We start from the raw sequence: 15351 nt of genomic DNA on the forward strand, positions 1-15351 counted from the left end.
CCTGCATGGTTAGTGGTGGTTTGACTCTGCGGATGTGGGGCCAATAGATCACATCAGAAACACAGGCAGGTTGCAGGACTTTATTTCAGCAACAGTCATACAGAGCCACACAGCAGGCGCACCCACAGATGCCTCAGGAGGTGGCAGCGGCGGCCTCTCTTGCAGCTTTTCTCTCTTCCAGCATCCTCTCCTTCTGTTTGGCCAGGCACTTCCTGGCAGAATAGTGGGCCCCCAGGTCCTGATCTGAGAAAGCAATAGAAACAAGCTGGGAACCCAGGCCTCTGCTGCATGCAAAGGGGGCAAAGTCAAGTGGGCAGAAGTGAGGGGAGGGAGGAATCGCAATGGTTCTGGCCCCCAGGCCTCAGAAGGATGGGAGGGGAGGTCACGCACAGCGGTCCTGGTAGGCCTTGGCCACCTGGGTGAACTGCTCCACTTCCTTGCTGCAGTTCTGCTTGTAGTTGTGTCCTTCCCTCTGCTGACAGGCCTTGAGTCGAGCCTGTATAATGTTGACAATTTCTTGGTCGACTTTGCTGGGGGAGAAAGGGAGCAAGAGAGGCTAATCACCAGGAATCCTTTCCCTGTACCCCTCGAGAACAATTGAAATCAAGAGCCCTGGGGTCTGGCTCCTCCCATGTCAGCCCTAAGATCTGGGCATGCCACCCTGTGGAATCCCAGGGACCGGTGGCCCAGCTGCACATGCTGCAGATCTCCACACTCCCAGCGTGGCTCACGTACTAGTCCCTTCTCCACTGCATTTCGGCTTCATACATGCACAAGATATCATTCTCCTTGCACTCAGTGATGTCCGGCACACGGCGGTACTGCCGGTGGTAGTAGTAATACCTGTTCTTTGCATGCTGCCGCTCTATAAATTCTGCAAAGACAAAACCACAGACTCATACCTCATTGGTTTGGACAAGCTTTTAGCTTTCTAGTTCTCATAAGCCCCTTGGAGGAGAGGGAGGAGAACTTCCTGAGTGTTCCAGCATTTAGAAAACAGGCAATTCGGCCAGGCGTGGTGGCTCACGCCTGTAATCCCAGCACTTGGGGAGGCCGAGGCGGGCGGATCATAAGGTCAAGAGATCGAGACCATCCTAGCTAACACGGTGAAACCCCATCTCTACTAAAAAAAGCAAAAAAATTAGCCGGGCATGGTGGCGGGTGCCTGTAGTCCCAGCTACTCAGAAGGCTGAGGCAGGAGAATGGCGTGAACCCTGGAGGTGGAACTAGCAGTGAGCCGAGATCGTGCCACCGTGCTCCAGCCTGGGTGACAGAGTGAGACTCCATCTCAAAAAAAAAAAAAAAAAACCGGCAATTCGTCTCTCTATGAGGTGTGGCTGGCCAGGCAGGTCTGTGAAGGCCTAGGCTACAGCTGATGGAGAGCTCCAGCGTACCAGGCATCATCCTCAGAGTTCCACATGCATTACCTTACTCTGTGCCCCACACACGCCTACAGGCAGCTGCTTCTCACAGACGGCACTGACTGTGACAAAGCTCTGCCGGTGCACCTCCCCCAGCTGCACAGGGACCCCTGTGGAGTCCTGGGGGAGGACTGAGTGCGCAGAGGTTCCAACAGGGAGCCTCCAGCAAGCAGAACTTACCACCTTACGGCCTCAGCTTCCTCACTGGGAAATGAACAAGCTAAAAAGAGAGCTCGAACATCCAGACACATAGGACAGACATGTTCTAGGACTGCTACAAAAGAGAGGGAGCTGGGTCAGCTGTTGCACGGTTTCCAGATCCTTGCGGGTTTGATTTGCAGACTTCATCCTTTTACAAGAGAACCACCAGAGCATGCTATGCACCCCAAGTGTTCAAAAAGAACTGAACCAGGCTGGGCGCGGTGGCTCAGGCCTGTAATCCCAGCACTTTGGGGGTCCAAGGTGGGAGGATCACCTGAGGTCAGGAGTTCGAGACTAGCCTGGCTGACATGGTGAAACCCCGTGTCTACTAAAAATACAAAAATTAGCTGGGCTTGGTGGTGGTGCACCTGTAATCTTAGCTATTGAGGAGGCTGAGGCAGGAGAATCGCTTGAACCCGGGATGGGGCAGAGGTTGCAGTGAGCCGAGATCCCACCACTGCATTCCAGCCTGGGCAACAGAGCGAGACTGTCTCAGGGAAAGAAAAAAAAAACACTGAACTGGGCATTCTCCCGGTTCGTTCCAGAGATGGTGAATGTGGGCATCTCGGCCATCACCCTGACACTTGGTCATCTGGCAGGTCTAACAACCCCCAGGATTCAGATGCTTCCCTGTGCAGACCACCCCTAACATTTGAGAGAGGCCTGAGGCCAGCGGTGCGGCGGGGGCAGAGAGCAGTGCGGGGTCCTGGAGCAGTGGGTGCTGGGTGCGGCAGGGAGGGAAGAGTCCTGGGAAGGAGCGGGGCGTCCCGGGGTGCAGGGGAGAGTAAGGGATCCTAGGAGGTGAGGTCCGGGGTGCAGTGGGAGGCCAAAGGAGGCGACGGAGCTCGGGGGTCTCCGGGGGTGGGGGGTTGTCCCCGGGGTGCAGCGGGGGGCGGTCTCAGGGAGACGGGACCCCGGGGGCATTGGAGGATCCAGGCAGGGTGTGGGATCCAGGGGTCCCCAGAGGCCGGCGAGGGAGCCCCGGGCTGGGGCCTCGTACCTCTCACAAGGGTCACGGGTCGGTCCACGATGAGGTCGAACGCCTTCGTTATGTAGACGACGGGATTGGGCAGCCAAGTCTGCGACGACACCACCGGCGTGCGGCGCGGGGGCTCAGGGTACACATCCTTGTCCCAGCTGTCCGGCATGGCGGCGGGAGGCGCGAACCCCGCTCCCTGACGCGCTGCCCTTGCCTCTACCTCCGTCCGGGTCCTGCGGCCTAGGTCGCCAGCTACAGAGGACGCCGAGGGCGGCTGCGTCTGTGCGCTGGCGGCCGCGAGGCACTATGGGACTTGTAGTTCCCCGACTCCGCCCGGCGCGGCCGGGACCCGCCTCGCCGCAGGGCGCCCCCGTGTGGGGCCTCCGTTCTCGGTCTCTGCCGAGCGCCTGCGCGGTGCTGGTCACTGGTCTGGGAGCCTGGGAAGCAGCCGCGAACCGGACAGACCCCTGCTTACGGTGAAAGAAACAGACAATAGCCAACAGACATAAGGAATAGGAAGGAGTCATTCGGTTTCCACTGCCCGCCAGGCACTGTGCTGAGTGCAGCAGGGAAGAAGATAAACAGCCCGGCTGTGATGGAGAACACAGGCCGTTAGAGCATACACGACAAAGTCAACAAATAACACGCAATTCCAAACTCCCTACTCTGCTAGGAAGCTTTCCTGGATTGCCTAGCCCGTACAGAATTCCCTGGGCCCCGCTCTCTACCAGGACCCCTGGTGAGACGGGGTTTCACCATGTTTCTGGTCTCAAATTGCTGACCTTAGATGATCTGCCCACCTCAGCCTCCCAAAGTTCTGGGATTACAGACATAAGCCACCGCTCCCAGCCAAACTCTTGGAAAGAAATACAAACCATGAGACCCAAACAATCTTGACATTTTAGTAGCCTAGAATCTTAGTATCTATTGATGTAAGAGTCACAGATCTTAGAGACATCGTAGGCCTGAAAAACTCTAAAATTCCACTGCTATAGAACTTTACAACCGGCCGGGCGGGGTGGCTCACGCCTGTAAACCCGGCACTTTGGGAGGCTGAGGCAGGGGCATCACCTGAGGTCAGGAGTTTGAGACCAGCCTGGCCAATATGGTGAAGCCCCATCTCTACTAAAAATACAAAAATCAGCCGGGCATGGTGGCACGTGCCTGTAATCCCAGCTACCAGGGGGGCTGAGACAGGAGGATCGCTTGAACCCAGGAGGCAGAGGTTGCAGTGAGCCGAGATTGTGCCACTGAACTCCAGCCTGGGCAACAGAGGGAGACTCTGTCTCAAAAAAAAAAAAAAAAAAAAAAAAAAAGAACTTTACAGCCATAGCATCTTTGAATTGAAAGAGATTTCGAGGGGCACAGTGGCTCACATCTGTAATCCCAGAACTCTGGGAAGCCAAGGCAGGCAGATTGCTTGAGCTCAGGAGTTTGAGACCAGCCTGGGCAACATAATGAGATCCCTGTCTCCATAAACAATACAAAATTTAGTGAGGCATGGTGGTAAGTGCCTGTGGTTCCAGCTACTTGGGGGGAACATGGGAGGATTAAGCGCCAGGAGGGTTGAGGTGATGACGCCAGCCTGGGCACAAGAGGAAAGAAAGAAAGAAAAGAAAAGAAAAGAAAAAAGAAAGAAAAGGAAAAGAAGAAAAGAAGGAAAGGAAGAATTCAACCTTAAAACAAGTTCAAAATATAAATTATTAGGTCACTGTAGTTCCTCTCGGGCTCCGCAGATCCGGGGATTTCAGTAAGACGGCAGGGGCAGCACTCACAGCAGAAATACATTTTAGGTAGTCCCTGCTGAGGCAGGAGGGATGATTAAGCCAGAGGTTGAGGCTGCAAGTGAGCTATGATCACACCGCTGCACTCCAGCCTGAGCAATGGAGTGAGACGTTGTCTCTTCAAAATAAATAAATAAGGCCGGGCGCGGTGGCTCATGCCTGTGATCCCAGCACTTTGGGAGGCCGAGGTGGGCATATCACAAGGTCAGGAGATCGATACTATCCTGGCTAATACAGTGAAACCTCGTCTCTACTAAAAATACAAAAAATTAGCCGGACATGGTGGCAGGCACCTGTAGTCCCAGCTACTCGGGAGGCTGAGGTGGGAGAATGGCGTGAACCAGGGAGGCGGAGCTTACAGTGAGCCGAGATCATGCCACTGCACTCCAGCCTGGGTGACACAGCAAGACTCCGTCTCAAAAAATAATAATAATAACAATAAATAAATAAATATAAATTCATAAAAGTATTTCAATGCTTGTGAATTACAGGAGCCAGATCCTGATTTTTTTTTTTTTTTTTTTTTGAGATGGAGTCTTACTGTATTGCCCAGGCTGGAGTGCAGTGGTGCGATCTTGGCTCACTGCAACCTGCAAACTCTGCCTCCCAGGTTCAAGTGATTCTCCTGCCTCTGCCTCCAGAGTAGCTGGAATTATAGGCCCACACCACCATGCCCAGCTAATTTTTATATTTTTAGTAGAGACGGGGTTTCACTGTGTTGGCCAGACTGGCATTTTTTTTTTTTTTAAGACAGTGTCTCGCTCAGTCACCCGGGCTGGAGTGCAATGGTACAGTTGAGGTTCACTGCAGCCTGACCTCCTGGGCTCAAATGATCCTCCTGCCTCAGCCTCCTAAGGTGCTGGGATTACAGGCATGAGCCACTGCCCTTGGCCAGGGATCTCAGTCTGGAAGCACAGCTCTGGTGATCCTCAGGGTGCAGTCAGCCCTCTCCCTCGTCTCCCCCGTCCCCAACCCTGCTCCCCGCCATTTATCCAGCTGTCTCCCAGCCCTCAGGATGGGAATCCCCTCTGCCTCCAAGTCTGCAAACTGCACCAGACCCCTCCTCTTGGCCACTGCCTGGGAGAAGGCCCCCACCAGACTACATTGGCCCCTACCTTGCCTGTCCCCAGTCCTGTCCTGGGAGGGTCAAAACCCAGTCCCAGGGCCATCGAGGAAAGGAGTGCCAGCCCCGGCTCCAGGTGCCCCACCCAGGCTGCCCATCTGATGCCCCCAACACTGCCCCACCCGTGCCTGCTCCTGGCACCGGAGACCCTGCTGACTGTGCCAGAGGCTAATCTGGGAGCTGGCAGCTGTGAGTCCTGGCCCTGCCACTCGACCTCTGGCGGCCAGCGGGGAGGCCCCTTCCTGACCTTCAGGGATCGGCCACCATGGTTGGTGGGACCAGGGTGACATGGAGGGTGGGCTGGGGTTGGAGCTGGAACTCTGGGGGGATGGGACAGCTGGGCTTCTGGACGCTCCCTCAGAGGGACAGTCTCCCAGCCTGTGAGGGGTTGAGACGCTGGAGGGGGAAACAAGGGGATAAGGGCTGGGCTGCCGGGCCTGTGAGGGCCCTGGAGATGAACAGATGACAGCGGCCACCTGCCCCAGGAGTCCTTGGCCGCAGTATGGGTGCAACCCTCCTGGGCCCCAGGCTGAGCCCACAGAGGCAGGAAGCCTGTGGCTATGGAGACGCCATCCCAAAGACCCTGCCCCTTGGTGAACCTTCCTCTCTCCCGTAGGCAGACAGGGGAGGTGCTGAGCACCGGCCTCAGTCTGAGGCCTGGAGTCCATTTTTCCAGGTTCGGGTTCTGGGACCATCCAGCTCCACCACCAGGGACACCCCAGGTCTGACCTCCTTCCTTACTGTCCCCCAGTCCCACCGGAAGTTTTCCGCCCCTCGGCATGGACACCTGGGCTTCCTGCCCCACAAGAGGAGCCGCCGGCACCGGGGCAAGGTGAAGACGTGGCCGCGGGATGACCCCAGCCAGCCTGTGCACCTCACGGCCTTCCTGGGCTACAAGGCGGGCATGACCCACACCCTGCGTGAGGTGCACCGGCCGGGGCTCAGTGAGTCACACTTGGGACCCTTGGGGGAGGGGGAGGGCTGAACTTTCCAGATGCTCGGAGCCAGAACTCACGTTCTTGGTCCAGGCGGGTCACAGTCCCAGGGAGCACCAGGCCCTGCCCCTGGGAATTGTGGTGGACGCTGAGCTCAGGCAGGGCTTCCGGGAGGGTTCTTCATGGCCTCAGCTCGCAGACGAGGACATCGAGGCACACAGCAGTGAGGAAACTGGTCCAGGCACCGGGGCAGTAAGCCCAGGAGTTAGGATTCAAAGGCCGGTGCCCCAGGCCCTCGGTTCAAACCACCCGCCAGGACATCAGCACTTTTTGGCCATTTCAGATCTATTTCATGTACCATTATTTTGTATGTACGCCTATGTATATAGTTTGGGTTTTTTTTTGTTTTTTTTTTTTTTGAGACAGAGTCTCGCTCTGTGGCCCAGGCTGGAGTGCAGTGGCCGGATCTCAGCTCACTGCAAGCTCCGCCTCCCGGGTTTTTACGCCATTCTCCTGCCTCAGCCTCCCGAGTAGCCGGGACTACAGGCGCCCACCACCTCGCCCGGCTAGTTTTTTGTATTTTTTTAGTAGAGACGGGGTTTCACCGTGTTAGCCAGGATGGTCTCGAACTCCTGACCTCGTGATCCGCCCGTCTCGGCCTCCCAAAGTGCTGGGATTACAGGCTTGAGCCACCGCGCCCGGCCACATTGTAATTATTAAAATAACAAATGCTCATTTGGGCTCAGCCCCACCCTCTGGGGGACGCTGTCCTGGCTGGTCCCACACTCTCCTGGCCTGCCCCTGTATGGCCGGCTCTCCACTCCCTCCCCCACGGGCTTCAGGAGGTCTCCCTTCATGCCCTATCCCTGTGTCTCACCTAGAAATTTCCAAACGGGAGGAGGTGGAGGCGGTGACAATTGTAGAAACGCCGCCCCTGGTGGTGGTGGGCGTGGTGGGCTATGTGGCCACCCCTCGAGGTCTCCGGAGCTTCAAGACCATCTTTGCAGAACACCTCAGTGACGAGTGCCGGCGCCGATTCTACAAGGACTGGTGAGCACCGCCCTTGGCTGGGCTGTCCAAGGGCTGCTGGGACCACAGAAGTTGGGTGCCTGAGGCTCTAGCTCTTGCTGAAATGATAGGTGTGGGTGAGCAGGAAGAAAAGTCTCAGTGCTGTGTGGGAGGTAGGAGTGTGTGTGTGTTTCTGTGTGTTGCCTTCATTTCAATAAAAGATGAGTAGGCTGGGCGTGGTGGCTCATGCCTGTAATCCCAGCACTTTGGGAGGCCGAGGCAGGTGGATCACTTGAGGTCAGGAGTTTGAGACCAGCCTGGCCAACATGATGAAACCCCATCTCTATCAATAAATACAAAAATTAGCTGGGTGTGTTGGTGCACGCCTGTAGTCCATCTACTCAGGAGGCTGAGGTGGGAGAATCACTTGAACCTGGGAGGTGAAGGTTGCAGTGAGCTGAGATCGTGCCACTGCACTGCAGCCTGGGTGACAGAGTGAAACGCTGTCTCAATCTCAAAAAAAAAAAAAAAAAAGAGTACTAGAAGGCTGGGGATGAAATCAGGATGGAGGAAAAAGAGGAAACAAATATTCTAATCCTCAGGGTTAATCAAAAGGCTAATTTGAGTGAGTTGTGGAGGCTCACACCTGTAGTAGTCCCAGCATTTTGGGAGGCTGAGGCAGGTGGCTCATTTGAGGTCAGGAGTTCGAGACCAGCTGGGCCAACATGGTGAAAACCCATCTCTACTAAAAATACACACACAAAAAATTAGCCAGGCATGGTGGCAGGCACCTGTAATCCCAGCTACTTGGGAGGCTGAGGGAAGAGAATCGCTTGAGCCTGGGAGGTGGAGATTGCAATGAGCTGAGATTGTGCCGCTGCACTGCAGTCTGAGTGACAGAGTGAGACCCTGTCTCAAAAAAAAAAAAAAAAAAAAAAAAGAAAAAGAAAGAAACAAAAACAAAAGGCTAATTTGATGGAATGTTAGCATTGGCTCTGAGTTTCCTAGCAGCCATGTGAGAAGTGAAACAGCCAGCTGAGAAGCTCTTATACATAGAAAGAAAGGTATTCTCAGGCCTCAAATCTTCCCTGGCAGTAAGTCCTGAAAGAAATCTTGGTTTCTTCACCTATAGAATGGGAATGAAAATAATTATAATAATGTCCACCTCCCAGAACTCTAGAGAGGGTTAGAAACTATGGCTTCTGGCTGGGTGCAATCGTTCATGCCTATAATCCCAGCACTTTGGGAGGCTGAGGCAGGCACACTGCTTGAGCTCAGGGCTTCGAGACCAGCCTGGACAACATGGCAAAACCTGTCTCTACCAAAAAATACAAAAAATGAGCCAGGCTTGGTGGTGCACGCCTGTGGTCTCAGCTGCATGGGGAGCCGAGGTGGGAGGATTGCTTGAGCCTGGGAGCTCCAGGCTGCAGTGGGCTTTGTTTGTGCCACTGCACTCCAGCCTGGGAGAAAAAGTGAGACCCTGTCTCCAAAAACAAAAAAGAAAGGATGGCTCCCAAGCCCAAGGTTCCTGGCCACGGCACCCACTGTACCCTTGAGAAGTGGGACCAGCAGTCCGAGCCATGTGGCAGGTGGGGTGGTCTCTAGGTGCCTGTCCTGCGGGGCTGGCCAGCCCCCTTCTCTGAGCTTCTGCACCTCTGCCACTCACTCTCAGGCCCCGGGAGACAGGGAGGATCCCCACTTTACAGAGGAGGAAACCGGGGCCTAGAGAGGGAGAGACAGTCTATGTTCAAAGATGGTGGCTGGAACCAGCTCAGAGGCCTCCAGGTGGGGGGCGGTCCCAGCGGTAGGACCCTGCTTGGTGGGCTGGGGGTGAAGGGGGGGCAGGATAGGCCTCAGGAGCTGCCCCGGTTGGAGGCCTCTGAGCACCCTCCTGCGCATGACTCAGGCACAAGAGCAAGAAGAAAGCCTTCACCAAGGCCTGCAAGAGGTGGCGGGACACAGACGGCAAAAAGCAGCTACAGAAAGACTTCGCCGCCATGAAGAAGTACTGCAAGGTCATTCGGGTCATTGTCCACACACAGGTCAGCCCCTGACCCTCTGCTGTCGGCCAGTCCCTAAGCCCATGCTCCCTCACCCCAGCTTCCAGGAGCCGTAGCAAATGTCAGCCTAAAAATACCTGAGCCTTGGCACAGGCCCAGAGGAGCGGCTGACCAGCCTCACTGGCCACATGTGGCCCCAGGGATGGCTGCTGAAAGGCGTCCGTGCCATCTGGGGTGCCGGGGGCATCAGCCACACCAGCTACTCAACTAGGACCCTGGCACACCCTGAAGGGCCGGGTCCCCAGCCAGGTGTGCAGTGTGGAGGGCCGGTCACCTCCCTTTGGTTTCCAGCATAAGTGTGCACAGGAATAGGTGTTTGTACGTGGGTCAGGCTTGCTGTAGGCTGACAGGCAGGTGGCACCCTCCAGCTTATTCTGGAACACTCTTTGGCGTCTTTGTCCTCAGGGAAGGCTTCCCTAGGCCCTAGAGCAGTGCCCCCGACCCTGAGCTTCCCATAGCCCCCTGAACCCACACTGCCCCCAGCTACTCACACACATGCAGGCCATGCCTGGGCCAGTCACTGGCGCATGTTCATCTCCCTGGACAGACTCCAGATGGGCAGAGGCCCTGAGCGGGGCCACAGCTGCCACCTAGAGCCTGGTATGCAGGAGGTACTCTGTAAATACCTGCTCCATACAAACCTACTCCATACACACCTGCCCCGGACATACCTACTCCGTACACACCTGTGGGTCACCATGTGGTCCCCGCTGGCCTCTCAGTCTCCACCTCTACATCACACAGCCTGTGCTTCACACAGCACCTGCCAGAGACCTTACAAAAAAAAAAAAATCAAGCCAGGCACAGTGGATCATGCCTGTAACCCCAGCACTTTGGGAGGCCAAGGCAGGCAGATCACCTGAGGTCAGAAGTTCGAGACCAGCCTGGCCAACATGGCAAAACCCCACCTCTAGTAAAAATACAAACAAAGTAGCTGGGCATGGTGGGCGACTGTAATCCCAGCTACTTGGGAGACTAAGGCAGGAGAATCACTTGAAACTGGGAGGTGGAGGTTGCAGTGAGCTGAGATTGCACCATGGCACTCCAGCCCGGGTGATAGAGTCTCAAAAAAAAAAAAACCAAAAAACAAAAAAACAAAAATCAGGCCCGGTGGCTCACACCTGTGATCCCAGCACTGTGGGAGGCCAAGGTGGCAGCCCGGGCAACCGAATGAGACCTTGTCTCTAGAAAAAATTTAAACATTAGCTGGGCATAGTGGTGCATGCCTATAGTTCCAGCTACTTGGAGAGGGGTGCTGAGGCAGGAGGATTGCTTCAGCCCAGGACTTTGAGACCAGCTTTGGCAACATAGGGAGATCCCCATCTCTACAAAAAAAAAAAAAAAAAAAAAAAAGTCCAGGCATGGTGGCTCAAACCTATAATTCCAGCACTTTGGGAGTCTGAGATAGACAGATCACGAGGTCAGGAGATTGAGACCATCCTGGCTAACGTGGTAAAACCCTGTCTCTACTAAAAATATAAAAAATTAGCCAGGTGTGGTGGTGGGCACCTGTAGTCCCAGCTACTCAGGAGGCTGAGGCAGGAGAATGGCGTGAACCCAGAAGGCAGAGCTTGCAGTGAGCCGAGATCGCGCCACCGCACTCCAGCCTGGGCAACAGAGCGAGACTCTGTCTCAAAAAAATAAAAAAGTAAAAAATAAAAACAACAACAAAAAATAATAAAAACAAAAAAAAATGGGCATGGTGGTGAGTGCCTGTCATCCCAGCTACTCAGGAGGCTGAGGTGGGAGGATTGCTTCAGCCCGGGAGGTTGAGGCTACAGTGAGCCTTGATCATGCCTCTGCACTCCAGCCTGAGTGATAGAGCGAGACCCTGTCTCAAAATAAAAATATAAAAACATAAAAATCAGGCCAGGCTCAGTGGCTCATGCCTGTAACCCTAGCACTTTGAGAGGCCAAGGTGGGTGGATCACTTGAAGTCAGGAGTTTAAAACCAGCCTGGCCAACATGGGGAAACCCCAACTCTGCTAAAAATATAAAAAATTAGCCGGGCATGGTGGCACACACCTGTAATCCCAGTTACTCAAGAGGCTGAGGCAGGAGAATTGCTTGAACCAGGGAGGTGGAGGTTGCAGTGAGCCGAGATTGCCCCACTGTCCTCCAGCTTGGGCGACAGAGAGAGACTCCATTAAAAAAAAAAAAATACAGGAGACTGGGGGGGCGGGGCGCCGGGGCCCCACCCTGCACTCCGACGGAAGCCCGAGCTCCCCACTCCCAGGCGCTGCCCCACACTCCTTGCTCCCCACCATCTGGCCACACCGGTCTCCTCTCTGTCACACCAACTTTCCAAGACCTCCCCTGCCACCAGGCCTGTGCAAATGCGGGGTCCTGCTGCCCGGCGCCTCTCCAATCTTTGCCCCGTGGCTCCTTCTTGTTAGCAGCGGCACCTCCTCAGAGAAGCCCTCTCTGCCCCGACCACTGTATCTGAAATACCAGCCCCCAGAGACCATCAGAGCACTCTTCTTTCCAAGAGTTACTTGACTTCCTTCTGTCCCCCGGTGAGACGGTGGCTCCCGAGGTGTGGGACTCCCTCTGCCTTATTCTACACCAGATCCGCAGTGCCTAGCACAACACAAGGGTTGCAGCCTGATCCTGGGAACACCCGTGAATGAATGCATGCGTGGAAGATGGCAGGGGTCACTGCTGGCCATGCTGTGTTTCAGGTTGGGTTGTGATCCCGTGGGCTGTGGTGTGACCTCTGGCCATGTCCTGCAGATGAAACTGCTGCCCTTCCGGCAGAAGAAGGCCCACATCATGGAGATCCAGTTGAACGGTGGCACGGTGGCCGAGAAGGTGGCCTGGGCCCAGGCCCGGCTGGAGAAGCAGGTGCCCGTGCACAGCGTGTTCAGCCAGAGTGAGGTCATTGATGTCATTGCTGTCACTAAGGGTCGAGGTGTCAAAGGTAGGGCTCAGTGGGGATGGCAGCTTCAGGGCAGGCTTCCTGGAGGCAGTGGGGACCAGCCTGGCCTCCCAGCCACCAGCCCCTCCCACTTACAGGGGTCACAAGCCGCTGGCATACCAAGAAGCTGCCGAGGAAGACCCATAAGGGCCTGCGCAAGGTGGCCTGCATTGGCGCCTGGCACCCCGCCCGCGTGGGCTGCTCCATTGCTCGGGCCGGGCAGAAGGGCTATCACCACCGCACGGAGCTCAACAAGAAGGTGCGTCCTCAGGCGGGGTAGTGGGACACTGTGTGGTCGGACCCCAGCCCTCAGTACTGGCCTCAGTGGGTGGGGTGCATGACCCAGACACTGCCGGGGTCACGAGATGCCCACACCAGCGCTGAGTCTGAGCACGTGGGCCGATGGACCTGGATGGGCTGCTGGCCTCAGAGGCCACTTCCTGCCCCGGCATGTGCCCCCTTCTCCTGGCAGATCTACCGCATCGGCAGGGGGCTACACATGGAGGACGGGAAGCTGGTGAAGAACAATGCATCCACCAGCTACGACGTGACTGCCAAGTCCATCACACCACTGGTGAGGCCGGGAGGGGGTGACTGCCAGGCCCATCACATCGCTGGTGAGGGCTGGAGTGGGGTCAGGCTGGCCAAGGGAGCTTGGTATACATATAGGGGGCATGCTGCAGCCCCAGTTGGATGCTCCCTGCCCCAGGGGCTCAATATTTGTGCCCCACAGCTGGACGCTGCCCCCCTAGGCACACTGGACAGAAGACTTTGACAGCTAGGCAGTGATGTGGGACCCTTGCCTCATTTGTCCAAAACATTTCGATGTAGTCACAAGCACGAAATCCACGCTGCGTCCCACATCCTCCGAGCCTCCTCTGGAGGCAGCTTCCCCTCTAGCTGCTGTCATGCGGGTGTGGAGTGCGGCAGCTTCTACTGTGGCCTGGCAGTCAGGCCACCTGGGCTCAAGCCACATCTCCAGGACTTAGCAGCTGTGGAGCTTGGAGCAACTGACTCCGCTCCTCTGATCCTCAGTCTCCCCCAACAAAAATCCAGACTGTTAAGTGAGATAATGCATGGAAAAGGACTTAGCTTGTGACTCAGAAGCTGCCCTCAGTAGGGGCCACGTGATAGTCACCCCTACACCTGGGGGCGGGGCACGGGGCTCCGGCCTGTCACAGCCCCTGTGGGGATTCTCCTAGGACCCCCAGCTGTCCGCTAACTCTGAAGCCCTTTCCGGGCCTGGCCCCTGACCTGTGTCCTCTGCAGGGTGGTTTCCCGCACTACGGGGAAGTGAACAATGACTTCGTCATGCTGAAGGGGTGTATTGCTGGTACCAAGAAGCGGGTCATTACGCTGAGAAAGGTGGGCAGTGCTGGGTGGGCTGGGGAGTGGGTGCCTGAGGGCTGCCAGCCTGTCCTGCCCCGGGGCCTGCCACGAGGGGCATGGAGTGGTGGGAGCAGAAAGGGAGGGCTCTGGTAGGAACTAGGTGAGCAAGACCTTCCTGGTAGGGCTTGGAGGTCACAGCAGGGTGTGGGGGATCCCCGCCCTTGATGTCTACTTTACCACGAATTCCCCAGTCCCTCCTGGTGCACCACAGCCGCCAGGCCGTGGAGAATATTGAGCTCAAGTTCATCGACACCACCTCCAAGTTCGGCCATGGCCGCTTCCAGACAGCCGAAGAGAAGAGGGCCTTCATGGTGAGCTCACCACCCCCATCCTTGTTCTTCTCTGGGGCTCCGGCTCCACATCCAGCCTGCCCGAGTAGGGAGCTGGAGCTGGCAGGGACTTCCCTGAGCTCACCTGCAGGAAAGACTCTTCTTTTTTTTTTTTTTTTTTTTTGAGACAGAGTCTCGCTCTGTCACCCAGGCTGGAGTGCAGTGCCACGATCTCGGCTCACTGCCACCTCCGTCTCCCGGGTTCAAGCGATTCTCCTGACTCAGCCTCCCAAGTCGTTGGGACTACAGGCATGTGCCACTACGCCAGGCTAATTTTCTGTATTTTTAGTAGAGATGGGGTTTCACCATGTTAACCAGGATGGTCTCTATCTCCTGACCTCATGATCCAACCGCCTCGACCTCCCAAAGTGCTGGAATTACAGGCATGAGCCACCGCGCCCGGCCTGCAGGAGAGACTCTTAAGGGTCTATCCCTGGGCACTGATTCTTTAGAAGAGAAGGTGGGGGAGGAAGCAGCCTTGGGAGGGCAGCAGCAGCAGGGCTGGCTCTGAGTGATCTAGGGCCTGGCTGGAGGAGGGGGTGTTTCTGGCCAGACTCTTGTGACTAAGGCTCCTCCTGCACCACCCCCTCAACCAGGGCCCCCAAAAGAAGCATCTGGAGAAGGAAAAACCAGAGACCTCGGGAGACTTGTAGGCTGCGTGGGGTGGATGAGCCCTGAAGCGCACGGGACCGTCTGCCCCAATGTCTAATAAAGGCCGGAGGCGACTCTTCCTACGGTGTCTCGGAGCGCTGAGTAACCGCCCAAGGGGTTCACCTTGCCTGCTGCCTAGACAAAGCTGATTCATTAAGACAGGGGAATTGCAATAGAGAAAGTAATTCACGCAGAGCTGGTGTGTGGGAGACTGGAGTTTTATGTTTTATTATTACTCAAATTGATCTCTTTGAGCATTTGGGGAGCAGAGGTTTTTTTTTTTTTTTTGAGACAGAGTCTTGCTCTTGTCACCCAGGCTGTTGGCGTGCCGGGAGCAGAGTTTTTTAAGGATAACTTGGTGGGTTGGGGGAAGCCAGTGAGCCAGGAGTACTGATTGGTCAGGGATGAAATCAGAGGGAGTCGAAGCTGTCTTCTTGCGCTCGGTCAGTTCCTGGGTGGGGTCGCAAGATCACAGGAGCCAGTTTATGGATCTGGGTGGTGCCAGCTGATCCATCAAGTGCAGGGTCGGCAAAATATCTCAAGCACTGATCTTA

General features: G+C 55.9%; 2 protein-coding genes across 2 annotated transcripts; one reads left to right on the plus strand and one right to left on the minus strand.

Moving 5' to 3' along the window:
- Positions 1 to 65: 65 nt before the first annotated feature.
- Positions 66 to 2882, minus strand: NDUFB10 (NADH:ubiquinone oxidoreductase subunit B10). The gene is made up of 4 exons (XM_003916357.2): positions 2623 to 2882; positions 736 to 874; positions 391 to 530; positions 66 to 243 (listed from the first exon to the last, which is right to left on the minus strand). The coding sequence occupies exons 1-4, from the start codon at positions 2768 to 2770 to the stop codon at positions 134 to 136; spliced, it is 537 nt and encodes a 178-aa protein (XP_003916406.1). The 5' UTR covers positions 2771 to 2882; the 3' UTR covers positions 66 to 133.
- A 2789-nt stretch (positions 2883 to 5671) lies between these two features.
- RPL3L (ribosomal protein L3 like) lies at positions 5672 to 14880 on the plus strand. The gene is made up of 10 exons (XM_003916354.3): positions 5672 to 5776; positions 6260 to 6452; positions 7325 to 7493; positions 9358 to 9493; positions 12245 to 12431; positions 12527 to 12687; positions 12901 to 13002; positions 13698 to 13793; positions 14009 to 14128; positions 14743 to 14880. The coding sequence occupies exons 1-10, from the start codon at positions 5774 to 5776 to the stop codon at positions 14797 to 14799; spliced, it is 1224 nt and encodes a 407-aa protein (XP_003916403.1). The 5' UTR covers positions 5672 to 5773; the 3' UTR covers positions 14800 to 14880.
- Positions 14881 to 15351: the final 471 nt, after the last annotated feature.

This window comes from Papio anubis, chromosome 18, assembly GCF_008728515.1.
Source record: "Papio anubis isolate 15944 chromosome 18, Panubis1.0, whole genome shotgun sequence".
NCBI classification, from domain to species: domain Eukaryota; kingdom Metazoa; phylum Chordata; class Mammalia; order Primates; family Cercopithecidae; genus Papio; species Papio anubis.